Source organism: Pipistrellus kuhlii, unplaced genomic scaffold (genome assembly GCF_014108245.1).
Source record: "Pipistrellus kuhlii isolate mPipKuh1 unplaced genomic scaffold, mPipKuh1.p scaffold_m20_p_9, whole genome shotgun sequence".
NCBI classification, from domain to species: domain Eukaryota; kingdom Metazoa; phylum Chordata; class Mammalia; order Chiroptera; family Vespertilionidae; genus Pipistrellus; species Pipistrellus kuhlii.
Genome location: NW_023425595.1, coordinates 25,301,882 through 25,325,825, shown reverse-complemented (window position 1 = coordinate 25,325,825; position 23,944 = coordinate 25,301,882). Strand labels below are relative to the sequence as shown.

The window sequence follows — 23,944 nt, the reverse complement described above, 5'->3', positions numbered from 1 at the left end:
GCTTAAGCTCATTGGAATCATGGGGTTATAGATAGTGCTGGCAAAAAGCCAATAAATAAATCAATGTGCTGGGTGCAGTGCTAACTGTTTTTCATTAGTGATTTCTTCTATCCTCCTCATAGCCCAATGAGGTAGGTAATTCTGTTCCATTCTAGAGGAGAGGCTTGGAGAGATTGCTGTTTTGCAGATAGTCAGTGGCTGTGGCCAGGTTTGAATCTTGGGGCTCTCCTATAGAGTACTATTGGGAAATGGCACTATGTCCCAGCAGTAGATAAGGCATGAGCAAGAAAGCCAAGAGGAAAACCTAGTTTGCCACAATCCAGGGTGGCCTCCCTTTGTTACCACTGCTTTGGAAATTCACTCCTCAGTCTAACACATAGTCTTCATTGCCACCACTGAAGACTTCTTCCTGACTCTGCCACCCTTAGCATTGGCAGCACTAGTAGTAGTACCAGCAGTAGTACCATCTGTGGAGATAGCCAACACTGTGCATTATTTTACTTAATCCTGTGACGTGCCTGCCCAGGATTAGGCAGCTAGCTGACGTTGGAAATGGGATTCAGATCCTGGACTGCGGATTCCACATCCTGAGATTATAACCAAAGAGTGTATGGTCCATGTGTACCTGTGGCCTGTTTTGTAGGCTATAGCTGGCTATAATCTATAAACTAAAGGAAGAATAATCTGGGGGATGAGCGCCCCCTGCTGGCTTTGCATCAAGTATAAACCAGATGGCAGCGTTTCCTCAAGTTGGTTGTTTATATTGGTGGAGAACCAGCAAGTCAGTCCCTCTGTTACCTTTGGCTCCACTAGAAGCGAAGAGAAAAACAGCAGAGGGTTAAGAAAGGAAGATTAAAAAATTAACACAATATTAGAAGTGGTTAGTAGTGCTTGAAAATACACTTTTTACATGATTTCAGTGTTGCATATCAAAGGACTTCAAATGTTAAGTGTAAGATCCTCCATTGCCTGTAATCAGGGCCCCGTTCCTGGGGACTGAGTTAGGCAGCTGCTGATTTGAGACTGCTGAAAACCTGCTCTTGGTGAGCTGTAAGCTGAATCCTGTGTGTGCATGGGGAGTGGTTTTCCTGATAAAGCCTAGTGGAATTCCTCCATCCCCACCCTGGGACACGGCAGGTCCCTCCAGCCCCCCACAGCCCAGCCACATCCTGCTCCACAGCTGGCAAAACCCTGATGGTGCAGACTTCCCAGGTACCAGACTGTATGCTTAATGCTTGTAATGGTCTACATGTCAGAATATGCAGGACTGTGTGCAAGAAAAGAGTATGTGAGGGTAGAGTTAGGTAGGTGTTACACAGACAGAGAAGGGAGAATTTTGGGATGGAGAGGGAGTGACAAGGAAATTGAAAATGCACTGTCTTGCCAAAGAAGAAGAAAAATTCCATGATGTGATATGGTAACAAACCGAACAGAGAAGGCACAATCAGCTCCTAACAAACACCTTGCTACGTGATAGCAATAACATTAATCACTGGCACCTACTGAGCTGTGTTATAAGCACTACGCCACACATTTGGCTTGGGTACTGGTCTTATGTCCTGTCTATCAGGGGAAGGAATGGATGCTCCGATACATTAAGATACATTATCAAGATCCACTCCCAGGAAGTGGCTATGCCAAGGTTTGGCTCCACTCTATTCCTAACCACTTCACTGTGGTTTTGAAGAAATCAAAAAATTCTTCAAACATAAAAACAGCTGCCTTCCAAAGTATGAGCTTCCCAAGCTCAGGCTGCAGGTTAGCAGGGCCCTTCACATGGGGTGAGGATCGGGCTGGCTTTTCTTTGAGCTCCTTTTCCAACCTGCGGTTCTGTGAGTCTTCTCGGGGTTTGGGACAAGGCACCAGATAGGCCAGGGATGTTTCCACTGGGACTTTAGAGAATATCTCCTGTCATGGTCTTGTGACAACACATTTGTACTAATTGAATGAGAAAGCTGGTATCTGAATGCTTACCAGTGGTGTGAGATTTGGGGAAAATGACTTCACGGCTCAGCCTGACTTCAGTTGGTACAGCGGGCATAATAGGACCACTCTCATGATTGCCGCAACAATTACAGTTAGCAGCATCCCTGGACCTAATGAACACTCCACACATGGTTTTTGGAACCTGAATGTCTTTTAGAAATGTAACAGGAAATCGGGCCAGACAGATGGAGGGATCTGGCTTGGGAAGATCTGCTCACCAGGTGTTTTGGACTCTATTGAAACTTAGATGGGAGCCAGAATATTTTTTTAAATGAATTCTATTTTTTTTTTTTTAGTAGATAGTCAATTCATGTGGTCAAAAATCTATAAGCATAAAAGAATGGAAGGAGATTCCACTACCTTCTAATTCCTATCCCACCCCCAGTAGGAATCACCTTTGCTAGTTTCTTGTGTTTCCATAGATTTTAATACACGGACAGCATAATATGAACATATTCTCACCCTCCTTTTTAAAGAGAAGTTATAATCTGATGTGTTTCAGGAAGATGGCAGCTGTAGCAGGTCAGAGATGGGGAGGGCTAGCAGATGAGCAACAAGCACCAACCCAGGGCACAAGCAGTGACCCAGGGGATAGAGATTGTGTCAATAACTTTAAAAGATCTTAGGGGTTAATTAGCAGTGGAGAAAGAGGATCTTGGAAATGACTGAGACTGGGGATGGTAGTATAATTTGAAAAGTCACAGAATGAGGAAGAAGCAGATTAATCGCCTTTCCTCCGAAGAAACCTGTTGAAGGGGATATTGGAAACAGACGTTCAGCAAGTTTACGTTAACAACAGCCCAACACTGAGCTTGTAGATGACAGGGTTGATATTTGAATTTTGTCCTAATTCAGAACCCATAGTTTGAAAAATTGGGGAAAGTAGCAGCAATGACCAACATTTAGGGAGGTCTTTCCCACGCATTCATCTCACCGAGAAGGATGCACCACCTGGGGGAGTGCAGAGGACAAGCCTCATTATCGCTGCACAAGCGGCAGCCAGCACAGGAAGGTGGTCAGGACATTTGGAGGAGGAGGAAAGGAAGGACACTTGACTCAGGTTCCACGGAAGGAGAGAATTCCTGGAGGGTGCCCAGGCTTGGGTGATGGCAGGTACTCAGCCAGGAGGCAAGGGGTTTTGCTGGGACGTCCTGGCCTCTTGTCTTTATTTCTAAGTGGCTGAACAGCCTGAAGCATGGAGCTTCCTGAGTGTGAGGAGTAAGTCAGCAATCTTCACAGTCTGAGCAATTCCGGAGCCCAAGCCCGAGATGGGAGCCTGCACTGTAGTTCTGCAAATTCATCCTACAGCTCACCTTATTTTTTCCCATAAAGGCAGTTGGTCAAATGTGGGCCCGAGCATGATTTAATCTTCCTATCTCCCTAACTTCTTTCACAGGCCTAAATTCACGGAGAGCTAACTGTCTTTTGTTAGACTACAGACCCTGACTTTGCTTCGGAAAATGTGACCAGCTAAGGAAACGGCATTGATGAGGCCCGGGGCAGACAGAAGGGTGAATGGTTTGCATGGGATTGGAGAAATAAGAAAACAAGATCAAAAGCAAGGTTTAAGTTCCAGATTGCCAGGAGGGTCCTTGCCTGGGTCCTGGACAGGATGGAGGAGGCCAAGGTTTCTGTGAAGAAGCTTCCAAGCCTGCAGTGGATGCTGGGCTGACACTACAACTCATAGTGGGGCTCTGTATTTATGGGAAACAGCTGTTTGGGCAAAACAGTTTCTGATCCTTTAAAAAAGAAGTTCCTCTACCCCAGTTCATAGCTTGTGTGTGGATCTCATTAATAGTAAACTTGCAATCCAGAATCTGTGCAGCTCCCTCTGGCTCACACAGAACTGTCGTGTTTACTGTTTCATTTGACCTTCACGTTGACCCCCAGATATCAGCAGGCCAGGTGTCATCCCTATGTTCAGAGGAGGAAGCCAAGGCCCAGAAAGATTAAGGAACTTGCCTCAGGTCACACAGTTTAAAACCAACCTAGCTGGAATTCTACCCATTGTGTTAATGTCTGCATCCCATGCTTACAATAAATGGTCAGAAAGCACTCTTGCCTTGCAGGCTCTCAGAGGAAGGCCACAGCTGGTCTGACGGTTGGCTGTGCCCAGTGTAAGTGCTTTTCCCCAGACTTGTCTCATATATTTTACCAAGTGTGGTCTTCCAGTAGGGCATGGAGATGAAGTATCTTTCTGAGGTTGAGGTGATGGCACCCTGGGGTGCGGTGTGGTTTTGCCACCCTTTCCCGCTTGACTGCCAAGCTGTTCTATGGGCTCATCCATGCACCTCTCGCAATAACAGTGGATGGTTTGCTTTCAGTGTGTGAGCTGCTCTGGGCACTCACTCTCTTTCTTCATTACCATTTGGGGATGAGGCAATTGAAAGCATCTGGAAATCTGGGTTTTATAGACATTTCACAGAGGCCCCAGCCAGGCTCCATCTGCTTTCCTTGGCAGGTCAGCCCCACGCCCGCTTGCCTTTCTGGTTGCTGTCCCTGCACTCAGCCAGTGGCCCTTACAGCTGCACTTCTGTGGGGGAAGACACCCGCTTTCTTCGGAAACAGCAGCCCCTCTAGAGAGATGGAGGTGGACGTGGAAAGTGGGGGTGAGGGCACGCATCCTGGTGTGAGGTCTGGGAAGGAAGGACTTGCTTGCTCCTAGTTTCTTGTTTCAATGTTTCTTTCTGGGAAAAGCACAGGGAAGAGATGAAGCAGCACCAGGGGCAGGTAACCAGACAGGGCTGGTGTCTCTTGAGCAGTCGGCCCAGGATGGAGACTACTTGAGCAGGAGCCCAGGAGAGCCCCTCCTGTTCCTCCAAGGGCTGAGTATGTAGGCCACTCTCCTTGGCTGGCCCTGCAGCCACTCTGCGGGTCATCACAGGTTGCCCAGGCTGCCCTGGGAGTGTCTGGACAGGGAGTCCTGGCAGGAGCGTGACAGGAAGCAAATATAGGTGATTTGTCCTTGTTCTGTTCCAACTTGTACATTATCATCCCTTGACATGAGTTATTTGTCTTAGTTTCTTTAAATTCCTAAGTGGATTATAATTTCTCTCTTGGTATTATTTGACAGCAGTCATTTTTCAAGGTTTTACTAACGTTCTTCAAATACTTGGAATTTTTGGGACAAGTTTATGAAAAGACCGCCATCTTCAGGTCAGAGAGTGTACAGCAGCACTGAGGTGTGTCCTGAGGAGCAGCTCAGATGCCAAGGAGTATATTTATGGGGCTTTTCCTTCCTTTTCCACAAAAAAATGAACTACCTCATCCGAGGAATGTGGATTGGCAATCCTTTAAAAGAAGAGAGAAAAGAAAGTAAGACCCCAGTGTGCCCTGTGGGAGTTGTGTTGTTCTGGTTGTCTCATCTGTGGTGATGGGCGCCCTCCCAGGCTGCCCCAGCCCCACTTTTGAGGACAGATTTTGCACACTTCAGAGAGTGGGCTCTGATGTGCCTGTGGGAAGTGTGGGGGCCAGATCACTCCATGTGCACATCACCCCCACCTCGGCCACTCTACATTACAGTAGCTAATGGCAGAGTCCAAACAAGGAATCGCCTTAATGTATCCGAAACTTTCCTCTCTTAATTCCTGCTTTAGAGTTCAGTATTTCACTTCTGTTGCTGTCAGAGGACAGCCTGAGTTTCAAATGATCTCTTCCAAAGTAAAGAAGTATCATGATTATTTGGGGAAATATAGTAACAATAAGTGACGTGCTGGGCACAGCATTATGTATTTTCCATGCATTGTCTCCTTTAGTCCTTGTGGCACTCCTTCGAGATAGTCCCTTTTATTACCCCTGTATTACGGAGGTGGAAAAGGCAGCAGAGCGGCTGGAGTCGCTGTCCCAGATGACTCAGCTGGACACTGGTGCCAGCACCAGGGTTCAGACCAGATCCCCATCTGACTCCTCAACCTCCCTCAGCAGCAGAGAGAAAGAGAGCCAGGAGCCAGGAGAGAAAGTGACCTCTCAGAACAGCTGTGAGGGAGGAGGAAATCGTTTGTAAAACCCCCAGGGCAGCTAAATAACCCTTTGCAAGTAACTTTGTTGAGTTTCTAGGATTACATTCACCTTTTCACTACATAAAACTGCTTTTGAAAAAGAACTGGCGGGATTACAGCAATAAAAAGAGGAAATGAGCATTTCTCCAAGTTGAAAGAGAAATCTGTGTATTAAGGTTGTGTCAGGTGCTGCTAAGCACCTGTCAGGCTGATCCAGGTAGGATTTTGCTGGTGCTACTTCGTTCTTTTGGGTGAACCATGCAGGCCGACATGGGTCCCCTCTTCTGGCCGGTTGTCCTGAGAGGTTGAGCCTTAGGAAGGCTCTGTGATCTGACTAAGTTCCTTTCAGGTCCAGGGAATCGTGGTCAGCTAGAGTAAACAACCTGAGGCACGACTTGTAATGTTTTTGTTTCCCTTTATAGTTCTACCCCTTCCTCAAAAAAATCTAGATTGTTTCAAGATAGTTAGTACATATGCTTTATATATAAGCCAAATTGATCGCTTCTCGGCCTTTTGGCTAAGATAAAGTGTAGTATCTGTTCTTATCAGTTTAATATATAAGCCAAATTGAGCCTCACTCATGGCCTGAGGAAACGCAGCAGCCACTGCCCCAGTTCTTCCCACCTCGCAGCCCTCCTCCTTAAGGACTGCTGCTGACAGCCCTTTGGCCAGTTCTTCAGATATCATCTGCGTATTTCTAAATAACATGCTTATCCTATATATCTCAGTCCACCAATTTTAGACATTTTCTGTTGACTTTTTACTGTGGAAGATCAGGTCTTCGCTCTCTAAATTTAGCATATGGCACACCCTCCCCCCTTACTTCTAACCCTACCAGTGTGGTTATATCACAAGTTTTGGTTCAATGTTCAGTGTTTATATTACAAACCTGTGCCAGTTCTGTACACGGCGTGGTTAATATGTGATGTATTCGAACCATTTTTTATTGTAAAGCTTGTTATTTTAGGGTTTGTCATTGCTACTTTTTTTTTAAAAAAATTGTTCAGTTTTTACATTACATGAATTCATCCTCACAATGTCTACAGAATTCTCAAACTCTTCTTCAGAGGGTCACATAAGTCAGGTAATCTCTCAGGTCCACATCCCCTTGGTGACATTCCTCCATGTCCCCTCCAGCTCCTCACCCACTAGACCGGTCTCTGTCCAGGTGAGCAGCCCAGCTGTTGGCCAGTGAGTTCCTCTTCCTCTCTCCTGCGTCAGGGCCCACCTTCCTCTGTTCTGATTTACTCCACTTCACAGGAATGTATCCTCCTATAGCTAACCGAGAATGGTTACAAAGATCAATTTTTTGAAACCTTACAGATCTGAAAGTGTGTTATACTCTCACATGAGATGGATGGCTTGGTTTTTATCAAAGTTTTGCCTTAAAGATATGAAACTTAACTCACATTTCCACGGTGAGTTCCACACAGGTGCTCTTTGCTAATGAGTGACACTGTGTGTTTAATGCTGGAGAATAGAGCCATCCATATAAAAAAGCAGATAAATGCTGATTTAGGTCCTGTGACGTGTAAGAGTGGGGATGTTGATTGCCTTTAACCTCAACCTTTTCTCTAGGAATCTTTGAGAACCCATGTTTACATGGGCAACACATGATTGATTATAGAGGCAGTGAGCTAGCTCTGTCTAGTCACTGTAGGGTCTGTGAAGAGAGGGACTTTGAAGTATTGGCTCACGGATTCCTCGTGCCTAGCACAGTGCTTAGTGTATATATTACCCCCAACACTTGGGGCTTTTGGTTTGTTGTTGTTTTCAAATATTTGTTATTTGCCTTACAAAATAGAATTATTTTTTTTGGAGGGGGGAGAGTTGCCCCACCTTTAGTTTTGGGTAACCAGTCCTACTAGAAAGCAAATAGGATTTATATGGGAGGGCAGGGGGGGGGGAGAGAGGGAAGCAAGTGTCTCTTCTTCCCTTCTAAGGAGAACTGGCAGGATGGAAGTAGTAGGTGGAGCCTCAGCAAATGGTTTGTAGAGTTCTAATTTCATTAAAACTTGAACCCACACCTATCAGATAGATTTTTTCCCCCCAGCCTCTGGATTTGGAGGCACAGGGACTCCTGACCTGTCCAGGTTGAGTTAGGGGGAGAGCGAGATCTGTTTGTCTCACTGTTGTGGTCTCCAGGACACCTTCTTTAGTCCTTGGTATTCTTAGCAACAAAGTCACCTCTTGGCAGGAACAAAGCCGCTCAGATGCCAACAGTCAGGGTTTGGTTTCAAGTCACCAGCCTTGGAGAGTCAGTGCCCGATTTCCTTTGGCAAAGACAGCCTGCCCCTTCTCAGTTCCTTTCAGCCACTTGGGCACAAAGGTAATTTCCTCAAAATAGAAACCTTTGAAGACGCTATCTGATGCATCTGTGAATCATTACATTTCTCTCGAATTCTAATTTAACATCTTAGAATTTTGAAAACACTATTTAGCTTCTTTCATTTTTTCCCCCTCAAATCAACTTTCAAAACAAAGTAGATCTGCATTAGAAGAGTCTGGGCATTTTCTTCTGGGAGACCACGTGGTTGGTATTTGCACCAAATGCATGGGCCATGGCGTTGACAGATCCAAGTTTTATTCTTAAATCCAGGACTAATCCTGGATGTGTGACCTCAGGCTGGTCCGTTCATCTCTAAGCTTCTATTTCCTTATCTGTAAAATGACTTTAACAAAACCTGCCTACAGTGTCATTGTGAGGAAAGGAGTACCTGAGACCATATATGTAGAAAGCACATTGCACATCTCCTTTTACCCTCTGATGAGACTGGAAGCTCCCTAGCAGTTGTGCTTTATACGTTTCTGTTTCTGTGGGCTTTTTATTTGTTTGTAACTGAAATGATGATGTGACAGACAGCATTAGAGAAAACCTACAGAAAGATCAAAGCCACTTGCCCCACCCCATAGTCTCACCTCCCTAACACAGCCATGCTTTGACTTTGTGTAAACATTCTTTCCTTTCTCTTCCTGCACAGGCACACTCTGTTCTTTCACAATAGCTTCCAGGTCTCGGTCCCACCGGAGAGTCCCCTGGTGGGGACCACGTCAAAGCTTGATACGTTCCACTTGGTTTTTCATGTCAGCTGATGCCTTTGAGGCATTTTGAAGCCTTGGTTAAGATTGCTCTCTGGCCGAGATGGGTTTGGCTCAGTGGATAGAGAGTCAGCTTGGGGACTGAAGGGTCCCAGGTTCAATTCCTGTCAAGGGCATGTACCTTGGTTGCGGGCACATCCCCAGTGGGGGGTGTGCAAGAAGCAGCTGATTGATGACTCTTTCTCATCGATGTTTCTAACTCTCTATCTCTCTCCCTTCCTCTCTGTAAAAAATCAATAAAATATATTTTAAAAAAGAAAAAGAAAGATAGCTCTCTGATGTTGAATGTGAGAGGGGCTTAGCCTTCTCCCAGAAGATGCCAGGCCCTGGCCACACTCTCCATAAGTCACATAAGTCAGGCATGCAACACTGTGGACCACTGGGGGAAGGGGGTTGGGCCTCTCACCCTTTGGCGTTGTGGCCAGAATCCGCAGGGTGGGCAGCAGGTCACATATTTGAACCAGCACTTCCACAGGATATCTTTACAGGGTTGTGATCAAATGAGTTTGGAAAACTTTGGGTTATACAAGTTTTTAAAAAGTGTCTTTTTACTACAGTGCTTTTAATATGCTAATATTCACTGTGAATCTCAAAAAAGGAGGTTCTATTAAAAAATCGTTAGAGCCAGCATTATTAAATGTTTACTCTTTGTTGGATCTATGCATTCTAGTATGCTCTATGTAAGCAGTGTCTCATTTAAATCCTACAGCCACCCTATGGAGTAGATGCCATCACTCTCCCCATTTCAGACAGGGGGAAGCACTTGCCCGGTGTCATAGCTGATTTGCAGTACTCTTGGTAGGCTGCCCTAGCCAATCCTTCTTTTATTTGGGGCTTCCATGGGATCAGTACTCAGAAAGACTCTATTTGGAGAAGTGCCAGTTTAAACTCAAAAAGTGAGTAGGGTCTGCTAAGCAAATAGAGACATGAGGTTTTCTCTTTGAACCCTATTAAGTTCTGAGCTCCCTGGAACCCGTGCACCCCCAGATGTCTTTGTCTGTGTCCCATTAGATGGGTCTATGGCCTGTACAGCAGGAAGGGTGGGCAGGGAGGATCTGAAGCAGAGCATCTAGGCCGGAGGTTCTCAAACTTAGTGCATATTGGAATTTTCCTAATCACTGATGTCTGGTCTCCTTCTCAGGGATTCCAATTTAGTCTGGGTGGAGCCCAGGCATTGGTGATATTTAAATGCTGCTCGTGGGTAATTCTGCTGCAACCTGGATGAGAACCATTGGCTTGGACATTCTCCTTTGTGGTCCAGTTTCCTTATCTTATACCAAAGCAAGGCAAAGAAAGGGTTTCCTTTGTAAGTTAAATGTCTTCTCAGAGGTTTGGTGTTTTTGTTTCTTTTTCTTTTTTTCTTTTTTTTTTTTTTTTGTGACTATGAATAACTGATATTTTTTTGTTACCAACCTTTTGTAATCTTATGCCATGAATCCTCTCCCCTGACCCTAATGTTGCACTGATAGCCACATATTGACTGGCCCTGGGGACCTGGGGCAGGTTTGAGGTTGGTTACTAAGGGGACTGATGAGAAGAGGCTCAGCCTTCTCGTTCCTGCTGGAAGAAGTAGGTAGGCACCATAGCTCAGAAGGCTGCATCCATGCTGCTGCTAGGGAAGCTGAGGGAGAAGTGCATTTGGGGTGATGATGTTAGCTAACTGCACACATACTTTTATTGGGTTTACACTGTTAATAGCAGGCCCCAGAAGGTGTCACTGTCATTTTCAGCTGAGTCTTGTGAAACTGGGTAATCGAATTGTTTTTGGTTTGGTAGTTGTGTAATTTAAGCTGTTGTTTACTATGTCTAAAAGCCTTTTTAGGCATAGAAAAAATATATACTCTTATCAATAAAAGACACTGACTGTTTCACTATGTTGTATACCTGAAATTAATATATTATTGTATGTCAACTTTAATTTTTTAAAAATGATTGTTTTTGCCTTAAGTTATAAGGACTTTTCTAACATCTTCATCTTTTCAAAGGTATGGACCTCAGCTAATCAAGGCATAATTCCAGGATTTTAAGACTACTTACTCTTTATCCAGTTCAAGATGCATGTGTCCTAGGTTGTTTAAAGGGTTTGTAATGGGAATGTCTCTGTTGGTTTCTTGCAGTACAACAAACACCTCTTCGTGCACATTGGGCATGCCAACCATTCTTACAGTGACCCGTTGCTCGAATCAGTGGACATTCGTCAGATTTATGACAAATTTCCTGAAAAGAAAGGTGGCTTAAAGGAACTGTTTGGAAAGGGCCCTCAAAATGCCTTCTTCCTCGTAAAATTCTGGGTGAGTAAGACCTTGCAGTGATGTCGGTGGCTTTTGTCTCAATGGTCAAGTCCCGGGTGAGTGTGGAGTAGCACAGCTGGCTGTGGATGCACTCTGATGCATGCTCACTGCACCTGCAGGGTTGCCGTGGGTAGTGGCTCACATCTGTGTGCCACCTTCATGCTGGGCTTGTGCCCTGCTGTTTCTGCCAAAAAGCAAGAGGCAGGTGGCCTCTTTGGGCTTCAGGGCCCACTCATGCAATGACAAGAGGCTTCCCCGATGGGTGGAATCAGAATGGAAAACATGGGCCACTAGACCCTCTTTCTCTTTCTTCTTACTCCATTAAGTAAAGCAACCTGTAAATTCCACTGTCACATAGGACCTGGGGCATGGTTGGGGCTGGAATGAAGATACACTTGCATGGGCTTTAAGATCTTAGAAGTGCCTGAAAGAATACATTGAGTGGCCAGATTATTATGATTTCTGAACGCTAATAATCTGGCCAATCAGTGTATATCCTATATAATAAAAGGCTAATATGCAAATTGTCCCCTCGACCAGGAGTTCGACCAGCAGGCAGCCTGGCCAACTGCCCATGTCCCCTCCCCTTGGCCAGGCTGGCCAGACCCTACTCATGTACGAATTCATGCACTGGGCCTCTAAAATACGTGTGCATGTGCGCACGCGCATACACACACACACACACACACACACACACACACACACACACACTGAGTGGCCAGATTATGATGCGTTCAGAGATCATAATAATTTGGCCACTCAGTGTATAAAATGGCTTTGCCCAGTATGTGCCTCATTTGTGCTTTAAAACATTAAGTGCAGATTCCACCAGCTGCTGGGCTCCCTGATGTCCCACAGCCTCTAGGAGAAGCTTTGCTCTTTCCTTTTCCACTGGTCAAGCAGGGGCCAGGGCACTGCTGACAGGTCAGAGACCTGAAAGCAGCATGAGTATAATGTGTGTGTACTGGGGGTCAGGAGACAATAGGAGACCAGATGACCTGCCAGCACTAAGACCTCAGTCTTTAGGAAGAGAACAGCTCCAAATGTGTGTGCTCCTTATCATGGCATCAGCGTCTCTACGTGAGCTGGATCCGGAGCGTTTTCCTTGCTTTGTCCTGTGCCCAGCCTCCGTGTGCATCTGTTGTACATTTCCCTTCTCCTCCTCCTCCATGGGGCCAGCTCCCTTTCCCTTTGGGATGGCAGCTCATTTATTATAGCACCGGCCTCACTTAAGCAGACCATTGATTTTCCTTTTACTCCCACCGCATGTTGTGGTTAATCCGTTCCCATGCTGTGTCATAATTATGTGGATGTGTGTCCCACTCCTCACGGGACCCCTGGCTGCCTCTGGGGGAGCTTATTCACAACAATGGCGACCATTTATTGAATACCTGCTGTGGGCCTCGCTAATGCTCTACATGCATCTTCTCCAGTCCTCATGGTGTTTAGTGGAATTTGCTTTGTATTCAACTCAGACAAAGACTCAGAGATTAGGAAGGACAGGCTACTTGCAGGGTGGGGACTTGGGTCTTGAAATTGTTAAGTTTGACATTAGTGCCTCTGCTCTTTTCTCTGACTGCTTCACGCCCTGGATCCTGACCAGAGAGTCCACCTGAGGAGGACTTACAAGTGCCCAACACACACAAAAAAAAGCCCAACAAATGGGGAGACAATTAAGGAAAACTTTATGTTTTAAATTCCTTGGAGGGAAGTTTGCATATTATATTTAGTTTGTTTAGCTTCTGTTATCTTTGCATGGTAACTAGCTCTTGTTTTTCATGCTTTCATATTAAATTTGAATTATAGAAATAGCCTTCTACTGATATTAACGTTCTTAGGATGGATAATACATATGAATAACATGGACAAGCAATAATGGTGATTACTCCTTTTTAAATTGGTGGCTGACACTTAGTGATGATTGGAGGGTCACTGAATCATAACACAGAAGTTTTTTAAGTGTGGCCTGTGGGACCCCACAGGGGGTACTTCAGTATGCTTTTAGTGGGTTGACAAGGTCGAAACTATTTTCATTATGACACATTTTGCACACTGCTAATATGCACACTCTGGTGGCTCAGAAGCAATGAGGGTATGTATGCACACACAGTTTTAAAAACATAAAAGAACCAGTCACACCAAGAATGTTCTTCATGACACTTACCCATCTGGAACTTAGAGTGCACATTGAAAACGAATGCCAGAGCCTGCCTGCCGCATCAGGAAAAACAGCTGACAACAAATGCTACAAAAGACAAAATTTGAACTTCCAAGTAAAAATAAGAATTTTGGAAAACTTGTATCTACCTCAGTGAACTTGACAGCTTCCTAGTACTTAAAAGACTTTTTGATGAGGTCCATAGTCAGATTAACTAATGCGATTTTTTGATACTGTGCAAGATAAACCAATGGATTTTAATGTAGCGGAGTATGTAAGTTTATTGACACACTTCCAGATTCTGCGCTACAGCTAAACTTTAAGAAACTATCACCTGAACAGTTTAGTTGTAGTAAAGAAAAATGACCACAGTTATCTGACGAGCTTATTAAAATAGTCTGACCTCTTCCAATTACATATTTAGGTAAGCTTGGAGTATCTTCATGTCCCTCAGCCAAAGCAGCATGTCATGACAAATTGAATGTAGAAGGAAGTATGAGAACATAGGTATTTTCTATTCATTTACACATTAGTGGATTTGCAAAATATAAAACAACACTACCTTTTCACTAACTATAGGTATGTTTTAACTATACCTATGCCTAGTTGTTGTTTTTTAATGTATATTAACATGTAATGAGATTATTGTTTTTGTTTAATTAGGTAATACTTTTTTTTTAAAGAATTCAGTTTAAATTTCCAATACAGAAAATATAGATAAATGTAACCTATAGAAACAAGCTCTTTAAGATCCTCAGTAAAATTTAAGAGTGGGAAAGGGGTCCTGAGACCAGAAAGATGAAGAGTTCTTGTTGTGAAGCATAAAAAGAGACTGTTCTATCCATGTGAATTAAAAGCGATCAGAAATTATAGGATATGATGAAAAGAAACCATTTTCAGTACTTTAAAATTAAATAGTATTGGTTTTTAATAATAAGTTTTTTATAATTAGCATGTTACTTGAATATAAAGTGGAATGGAAAGTGCTTTGCAAGTATGTTCTTGTTTTTGCTTCCAAACTTTCACCTGATTTTATTCAGGAGGCAATTTTAATAAATGCTTTCAGGGTTGGGTCTCTTCAGTCATTCATGAATCCCCAAATGAGGAGGTCTAGATTGCAGATGTTTAGAGTGTGCTGCCTAGTATGAGACGTGCAAACTTGACTTAATTACTCCAAGATTAGATATGAGCTTATTGAATTAAGATTTACAGAATTAAAATTGAGCACTTCTGTGAATATGATAGAAGATATTCCTTCTTAGTGTAGTTTACAGTACTTAACCTTTATAAAGAAATTCAGTCATAACTGTTAAAATAAATGAGGAAAGGCCATATGAATTAGGTTTACAATTTGCTGCAGTTTGAAATCTCATTAGCTTTCTCTAATGACTGAGAATGAATTACACTTGGAATATCTACTCTATCAGTAGGTGCTTCCAGTGGGCATATTCTGTTTATTTTAAAGAGAGAGGAAAGGAGAGGAAAAGAGAGAAAGGGAAACACTGATATGAGAGAGAAACATTGATCAGTTGCCTCCTGTACACACCCTGATTGGGGCACTGTGACCAGGGATTGAACCCACAACCTGGGTATATGCCCTGACTTGGAATTGAACTAGTGACGTTTTGGTGCATGGGACTATGCTCCAACTGAGCCACTCCAGCCAGAGCTAGCCATTCTTATTTTAGTAGGCATTAATAATATGGCTTAGAATATATATGTATATGTATGTGTATGTGTGTAAATAACAAATTGCTTTCTAAAGTCATCTAGCAGTGAGTGAGTATACCAGACATCTTCATCAGCCTTGTGTGGCATAATTTAAATTAAAAAAAACACACAACTTTTCTATCTTTTTCTATTCTTTGAATTCCTCTACATCTGCAGTTATTTATTTCTTTCTACTCAGTCTTTAATCTTTCATTCTCTATTCCCTCCATTCTAAGACGTATACTGTTACCATTTCAATAGTTGATATCATAAGCACCTTGTCTGCCCCTCCATGGAAGAGTATGTGGTGATGTGGTTATTAATGCCTGCACTCTGTGCCGCTCACCAATAGAGGGCATCTCATCATCTCCTTGTTTTCTTAGTTATTTGTGCTATATTACTATACACTACTAGTAAAATTTTAGCTTAAATTTGAGTTCCTAATTTTTATGTCTCAGAAAAATTACAGTTTGATGCAGCATTGAAATTGGTATTATGATTGGGCATGAGGGTGGAAGCAGATTTATAATAAGTAAGCTGGCATTTTGTACTGGCAGAAAACCATACTTTTTTCCCTTATAAAACAATGATCAGGTGCTGTGTGGGCCCAAAAAAGGAAGATGTCCACCTACAAATGGTCAGAGACCAACTTGGTTTCCCCATTGAGGTTCATGCAGATGGGTTGTTGGTTGGATGGCAGACACTGCAGCTAATCCTACCTAATAAAAGAATAATCTGCAAATTAACCATCATTCTGCTACACTCACCAGCCATGCCCACCAGCCACACCCACCAGCCCATCAGAGTGAGGATGCAAATAAACCCAACCAAGATGGCTATGGCCACAGAGAGCAGTAAGGAGGCTTGGGTTTCCCAGGCAATGGAAGAAGCCAAGCTTTCCGCCTGCCCTTGCCAGCCTAAGCCACCACTCAAGGCTACAAAGTTTCAATTATAGAAGGTAAACAAACTCATATAAAAATGGTGGCAGCCACAGAGCAAGCAGGAGGCTTGTCTCTGCTCCAGGCTACAAAGTTTCAATTGTAGAAGGTAAATAAATCCCAGATACCAGGGCCTCCGCTTGGGTCGCCAGGGCCATGGCCAGCCTGCAAACCACCACAGGCCCCTGATTCAGGCCGTCGCACGCCCCAAGGGAACCCCCACCCTGATCCAGGACGCCCTTCAGGGAAAACCAGCTGGCCCCGACCCATGCACCAGGCCTCTATCTTATCTAATAAAAGAGTAATATGCAGATTGACCATCACTCCAACACACAATAGCTGCCCCCATGTGGTCAAAGATTGCTGTCCCCATGTGGACACAAGATGGCCACCACAGGATGGCCAGCAGGGAAGGGCAGTTGGGAGGGACCAGGCCTGCAAGGAAGGGTAGTTGAAAGGAACCAGGCCTGCAAGGAAGGACAGTTGGAGGTGATCAACCCTGCAGGGGAGGGCAGTTAGGGGTGACCAGGCCTGCAGGGGAGGGCAATTAGGGACAATTGGGCTGGCAGGGGAGCAGTTAGACATCAATCAGGGTGGCATGGGAGTGTTTAGGGGGTGATCAGGCTGGCAGGCAGAGTGGTTAGGGGCAATCAGGAAGGCAGGCAGGTGAGTAGTTGGTAGCCAGCAGTCCTGGATTGTGAAAAGGATGTCCCAGATTGGAGAGGGTATAGGCTGGGCTGAGGGACATTTCCCGCCCCATGCACAAATTTCATGCACTGGACCTCTAGTTTAAGATAAAATACCAACTGTCTTAGAATTGATCATAGAATTCCTAAAGCTGGAAGAGGTGGGTGTGATTTGGTCATTCATCCTGAAAGACAAAAACCCAGCTGCAGCTTGAGCTGACTTGCAAAACAAGTTCCTTGCCAGCCACGTGTAGCTTACTTAATGAAATAAATGAGAAATAGTGGATTTAACCAAATAAGAAATTCAGTGAAACTATTATTTTTAAAGTAATTCTACTCTCTGTCCTAACAGTGCTCAAGAGTGTCAAATTTTAAAATGCTGGTGCAAAGAGAGCCACATGTTAATAGCAAGTACTTATAACCCTTATGGCCAAGAGCTATTCAAAAGAACCATAAGTATGATAAAGGCTTATCCTCAAATGTGATTGGACTAATAAAGAAGGAAATAATAGGAAAATGAAGTTGTATGGATACATATCCTGTTACAAAACAAAATTTGTATATACATTTAATACAGTATTTCTTTTTTTCTTTGAAATGATTATTAAAGTATGGGTGTCTTAGAAACGAGGATATATATGTTTACCCTGTGATTATTTATACTATCTTTTTAAAATTCTTGAAATTATGAACATTCGGTATAAACAATTACCATATATATTTATAGTCACTCAACTTACTTTCTTAATATATTATTTTAGGGGAAGAAAAAGGCTAATTTTACTAACCAAAGCAGATATGAGAAGATTTTATAAAACAGAGAAAGGAAAATGAGTTATTTGGAAAAGGGCAGCCTTTAGAAGATACTTTTATCTTCGTGGGAATGAAATCACATTGTTTGGACAAAATGACAAGCTCTATAAATTAAAAACCGGGCTTTCTTTAAGCAGAAGAGATTGTCTGAAGAAATTGTCAGCCTGGTCTAACTGGATTCTGCATGACTTAGGCTGAATTGTAGACATGAGTCTATCATTTGGATCCAAATATCCCTGTTGCTATTCATGGGAAAGAAAGTTAGCAAAATGGAATAAATTTCTCCCCATGTGTTTTAAACTGCTATCTATTATATAAGGAAAGGGTCTTTCTGTTCCAATTTCCCATTTTTTTCTACTTCTGTTCCATCTCAAAAGGATGTTAAGTTCTAAAATTTCACAAGCAACATTAAGTGATGGAATGATGTAAGTGGAAGAAGGTTAGCTAGAAAAACCATGATCTTCAGAGGTACCTATGGGCTAATACATAATACATTCCCTTCAGGTAGACTGTAATTATATGTTTTTCTTCACCAAGAGTCTGTTCTTTGAAAAATCATCTCTAGATAGGCAGGTTCTGATATTTCAGCAGTGTTTCCCAAACTTTTGACATATGTGTACCGCTTCTATAATTTTCGTAACGCTGAGTACCCCTCGTACTCATGAGAACGTAGAATTAGGCGCAGCTAAAACACGGTGCAGTGCATATCCCCACCAAACTTCAGTGCAACGCGTACCCCCACCAAACTCTTCCTATACCCCTGGGGGTACTCGTACCACACTTTGGGAAACACTGATGTAGAGGGACAGGGGAGCCAGTAAGCTTGCACATCCATCCATTTTCATTTAATTTCATAAGAAAAATATGTGGTGTGGTGGGCTGTTTCTCTGTTTTCCGTGTCCATCACGGAAAACGACAGGATCCTGAGTGGAGATGCTGGGGATTAAGAAATTAGAGAAAGAGACAAGAGGCAGATATAGATTCATCAAGCTGAACGCTAGGTGGGCGCCATCTCTCTAATGGAGAGGCAGCAAAGGCGACCCAAGCCATGCAGCAGGTTTATTTATAGGGTCAAAGGAGCTTATTTGCATTAACTAGGCCCTAGCATTACTGGATTTACATATCTAGACCTGCCCCTGCTGACACCTGGACAAAGGTACTCTGCCAGTGCCTCGGGTTCAGCTGGCAATTTAACGAATATCCATGTGCCTTCTCAGGCGGCCCTCTACAATGTGGAGCTTGGTTAGCACTTTCTGCAGTGACTGCTGTCTATTCTTGGCTTCCTTCCTGTGTTCCCAGCCCCATGTTCTAAGCTGCTTTGCTGCCCTCCCCCAGGGAGCAGGGATCCTATGTATATTATTTATTCAGCAGGGCAATATATGTGGTAACTTTTCAGTATCTCCCCCCTCTCCTTGGCTGGAAAGTTATTTCATACAACTGAAGAAAGGGCTTTACACCGAGTGCAATAACTGCCTCAGCCAGCTCTGATAGGGTAAGCAAATCTAGTAGGTACCTGATTGTTTGTTGGGTAATCTTCCTCAAGAAATTTACTAAAGAACAGGGAGAAGACTTCAAGAGACTCACACAAAAGCTGCTCTAGGTGATGTCTGGAATTGTTAGGTCCTTATGAAAATAACTAGAGGCCCAGTGCATGAAATTCGTGCATGGGGGTGGGGTGGGATCAGGCCTAAACGGGCAGTCGGACATCCCTCTCACAATCCAGGACTGCTGGCTACCAACTACTCGCCTGCCTGCCTTCCTGATTGCCCTAACTGCTTCTGCCTGCCAGCCTGATCACCCCCTAAACACTCCCATGCCACCCTGATTGATGTCTAACTGCTCCCCTGCCAGCCCAATTGTCCCTAATTGCCCTCCCCTGCAGGCCTGGTCACCCCTAACTGCCCTCCCCTGCAGGCCTGGTCCCCCCAACTGCTCTCCCCTGCAGGCCTGGTTGCCCTCAACTTCCCTATTCTGTCAGTTTGGTTACCCTTAACTGCCCTCCTCTGCAGGCTTGATCACCCCCAACTGCCTACCCTTGCAGGCCTGGTCCCTCCCAACTGCCTTACCCTGCTGGCCATCTTATGTGTTGCGAGTGATGGTCAATCTGCATATTACTATTTTATTAGATAGGATTATTTACATTAGTAATAAATACACATATCATTAGTGAATCATTCAGCAAACATTCACTGACTGATTTTGCTCCTAGAGAGCTGGCCAGACAGACATAAGAGTCAGGCACCAAGCAGATAAACGACTCCACAGAGAGATAGGAGGAGCCCTTTGTGCCTAAGAACATGTCAGAAGGCCTCATGAAGACATGGCCTTTGAGCTGAATCTTAAAAGAGTTGGGATGGTGGAAGGGGATGGGAAAGGGTTCTCAGGGGAAGTGGATGTTTGGACACACACAGCCTTCCTGTGCTGTGGCAGAGGACTCCGTGGCCACAGAGCTCACAGAGCCTAGAGAGGTGAGAGCTGAGAGTGGAAACACTGATCCCCAGGCAGTCACTTTATTTGAAAAGATCCTTTCTGAATCCCCTGAAAACACAAGTAGAACTCTTAGGGCCATCTGGAAAATGGGATTAGAAGTTCACTCTACCTCCCCCACTCCCTAATCCTTGAACCTCAGATTCAACACAGATACTTTAAAAACAAAAAAAAACAAAAAACCTTGAACTCTTCAGGACTATGCAGACTCTAAATGGGGAGTTCCTGGACCTCATGTGAGAATCCATCTGACAGCTGTTCCTCTGATGCTTTCTGTCCTAGGTTATTTGGCTCAGTGGTTGCTAACAAAGCTGAGGTCAGGGTTCATCCTTTTTTGTATGGGGCTATTTAGCTTTGCTCTCTGCCATGGCTATAGGCAGAGATGCTAAGCCTGAGCCCCACCAAGAGCTGCTGCTCAACAGAGGTCCAGGGCAGGCGTCTTCAAACTACGGCCTGCGGGCCACTTGTGGCCCGCAGAGGAGTCTGATCCGGCCCGCCAGGTTTTTGGGCAGTGAGCGCAGCTGAGGTGTTACAGTAGGAATTAGTAGTTCATATAGTCCAGCCCTCCAGCTCTCTGAGGGACCGTGATCTGGCCCCCACTTTAAAAAGTTTGAAGACGCCTGGTCCAGGGGAAAGCAGACACTCACACACCACCACCACCACCACCACCACCACCACCACCCACCTCCCTCCTCCCTCCCCCTGTGCACTTCCCAGCATTTGCCCTATTGGTGGAGGCCTGGTTAGCTTCTCTCTGTAACTGGACCTCAAGAAAAGCCTGAGGAGGGAAGAGCTGAAGTGACAGTCAGCATAGCTGCCTAATTCCAGACTTTATTTTGCCAGGAATAAGTGGATTATCTGGACAGAATCACAACCCCCGCCCCACCTCACCTCCCAGAGGTCTTGATCAATTCTCTAAAATTGGAGTTAGCCCTTGGGTGATAAGTGAAATCCTTGGGCAAGTATATCTTACCCACCCACTCACTTTAACCTTTTTTTTTTTTTTTTTTTTTTTTTGTATTTCAAAAACAGTACAAGCTCATTGTAAATAGTCCTAGCAGTTCAGAAGACTATAGAAGAAAAAGTGAGACCCCTTCCCCTCCAGCCCTATATCCTCCTGTACTTTTATATGCATCTACAAACATTGTAGACACCATTGGTTTTTCCTTAAATGAGTTACACTTTATTTTTCTAAAAGATATCTTAATTATAAGATGTCTTACAGCAATCAGAAGGGTAAGTCCCAATTCTTGTTGTTCTTTTCAGTAAAGACGACTTGTTAGTAGAGTTGCCAGATTTAGCAAATAAAGATGCAGGCCACCCAGTTAAATTGGAATTTCAGGTAAGCAGTATATAATATGTTAGTGTATATATGTCCCATGCAATCTTTGGGACATACAGATACCCCCAAAAGTGATGTTTATGTAAAAATCAGATTGAACGTGCTGGCCTGTTCAGTTGCCTGTTATTTGGCAACTCTAGACTTAGTTGACTGATTTTGCTGCTGTGTTATGTACTCCTTGCACAGGAACTCCAGACCAGAAAAGGTCCTGTTTCTGGGTTTGGGAAGGGGGGTTCTGGGCCTGATGCCTGCGGTGTGTGCAGGGCCAGCTCAGCTGGGCGCCCAGCGCTCATTAAGCCCTCCTTTAGAAAGCGCTGACTTGGGCAGCTGCTTCGCGCTTGGGCTGAGACCTTGGCTCTTTCATCTCAGCTACTTGATGAAGCCAACAGTGGTGACCCTTACCTGAAGTGGTGTGGGTGATATTAATTGAATTTTTTTTCTAATGAATGCTGGTATTTGTAGGAATTTGCAATGCAAACAGCCAGTCTTTCAAGCAGAGAGTATTGTAATTAGAGCAAGCTTTTAAGATTCTTTGAAGTACTAAATGTTTATAAATTCAAATAGGGGTGCCAATCTGCACAATAAAGGGACTCTTGGTAGTGTTTTTAAAAATCTCCTATTTTGTAGATGTAAATATATGCCATAATTAGTAGGAAGTAAGTTGAGGAGTGGGGGCTGAGTTTATTCCTATTATTCTTATTAAAAACAGCTGTGGCAAACCTACAGCTGCCTTCCTTTTGTGCTGGGCAGGGGGGTACAAGGGCCCTAAGTGTACAGGCTCCAAGACTTGCTTCCCTAAGGGCAGTTTCACAGTTCTCCCCAAGGGCAGGTTGCTTTACTGGGGAATTCTCCCACGGTCATCCAATTTCCCCCCACCCCAATCTTCTGTTTGCAGATGTGGGCTAGCTTCAGAGGTCCTGGCCAGGGACAGATACGTGCAAAAGAGTTGGGCAGGAGGGTTTGGAAGCAGCCAGCTTCCTCAGAGACACCCTCTGCCAGATAACCCCCCAGTCAGCACTGGGTGGGGAGAGGGAGCCCCAGGACCGCTGCCTATGCTCACTGCTCACAGCCCGGTGCAGAGTGTGTGTCCTTTGGTGCAGGGGAGCAGCTGCCAGGCCCACTAGGTGCCCCGCCTGTGCCTCACCATGCGGCAGCCCTGGATGGCCGCCCACAACTGCTCCCAACTCCCAGTGCCTCCTGCCAAGGAGCCAGATGCTGCCATTGGAAAAAATTGCTTCACAATTTGAAATCTTGGTCCTTTGATCATTGCTCAGAGAGGATGAAGAGGAGAGGTTCAAAGTGGTGGTTTGAAAATGCCAGCGTCTCCTTGAATCCATCAGTGCCTATTATACTCTCTCTTGTCAGGGACTATCCTCTTGATGTTTCATTTTTGCAACCAAGTAATTCCTGCCCAGCCTCTCCAAGCCTTGGGGTGAGAGGGAGAGATGGGTGGGAAGGGTTGGGAAGGGCGTGTCTGCAGACTGCTCCATTCCTGACCGGGTGCCCCTGCCTTTGGGGTTTCGGCTTCCTCTTTGTACCAGCAGTGAAGCCAGTGACAAAGTAGTGTCACCAGCCAAATACTGCTCCTGCGTGAGCTGCACAGTCCCCTCCTTCCCTTGGCAGCCTTAGTGCTCACTTTCTCTTACTTCAGCCCCCAGGAGCCAGGTTGCAGGGGCCTAGGGTTTCACAGAGAAGATCCCTAGGTCCAGCCCTACCCTCAGAGCTTTGGATCCTGCCTAACTGGGCCATGTCTCGTTTCTCCTCTCCCATGAAATGGGAAGGATCATTTCTGAATATGTAATTAAAAAATTGTAATTAAAGTGACATTCATTTTTTTTTTTAATTTCAAAAGCATGAAATCAAACAGTGGAACAATCCGTGAGTAAGTACTGGTAAATGGACTTACTGACTGAGAGGTAATGGAAAAGGGAACCCAATTCAAAGCCTTGTCTGGTGACTTGAATGTTTTAGCTATAGGAGTAAAGTAACACGTGTAAGAAGGGTGAGTTGGGAGAGAATTTGGGAGACTGTTTCCTCGCTGTCTGATGCAGGCAGCTTTCTCTGCTTGGCATTGTAACCTGTTTCTCCTTACACCTTGTATTGTTTCCCGGGACTTGCCCACACATACAGGCAGACATTTTTAATTCATTCAACAAACAACTTTAAGGGTTGCCTTTTCACTTTCCAGAAAGAATTATAGAACATCTCTAATCATATCCATGTGGGAAAGATGGTCATTGTTGAGCAGTTATGCCCAAAACTTAACACTCATCATGTACTCACAAATGAGAAGAAACTACTGTTTTTCCTGTTTGTAGAAAGTCAGTGTTGCTTCTGTGCTGATAAGTGTTGATTGGCTCAGGCTGGCTCAGTGGGGACAGTGTTTATCTTAAGTATTGATTTCTAACCACCATCTCTATCGGGTCCCACTTCTGT

The 23,944-nt window shown here is 44.4% G+C and overlaps 1 protein-coding gene and 1 pseudogene across 11 annotated transcripts in view; both read left to right on the top strand.

The window, feature by feature from the left end:
- The window catches only part of TEAD1 (TEA domain transcription factor 1), a 255,016-nt gene that overhangs the window by 205,628 nt on the left and 25,444 nt on the right, over positions 1–23,944 (top strand). For all 11 annotated transcript variants that reach the window (XM_045578071.1, XM_036426503.2, XM_036426504.2 and 8 more), the window contains one exon: positions 11,201–11,374. In XM_045578071.1, coding sequence (XP_045434027.1) covers positions 11,201–11,374 — 174 coding nt within the window. The remainder of the gene's footprint in view (positions 1–11,200; positions 11,375–23,944) is intronic.
- LOC118713872 lies at positions 6,482–6,591 on the top strand (annotated as a pseudogene).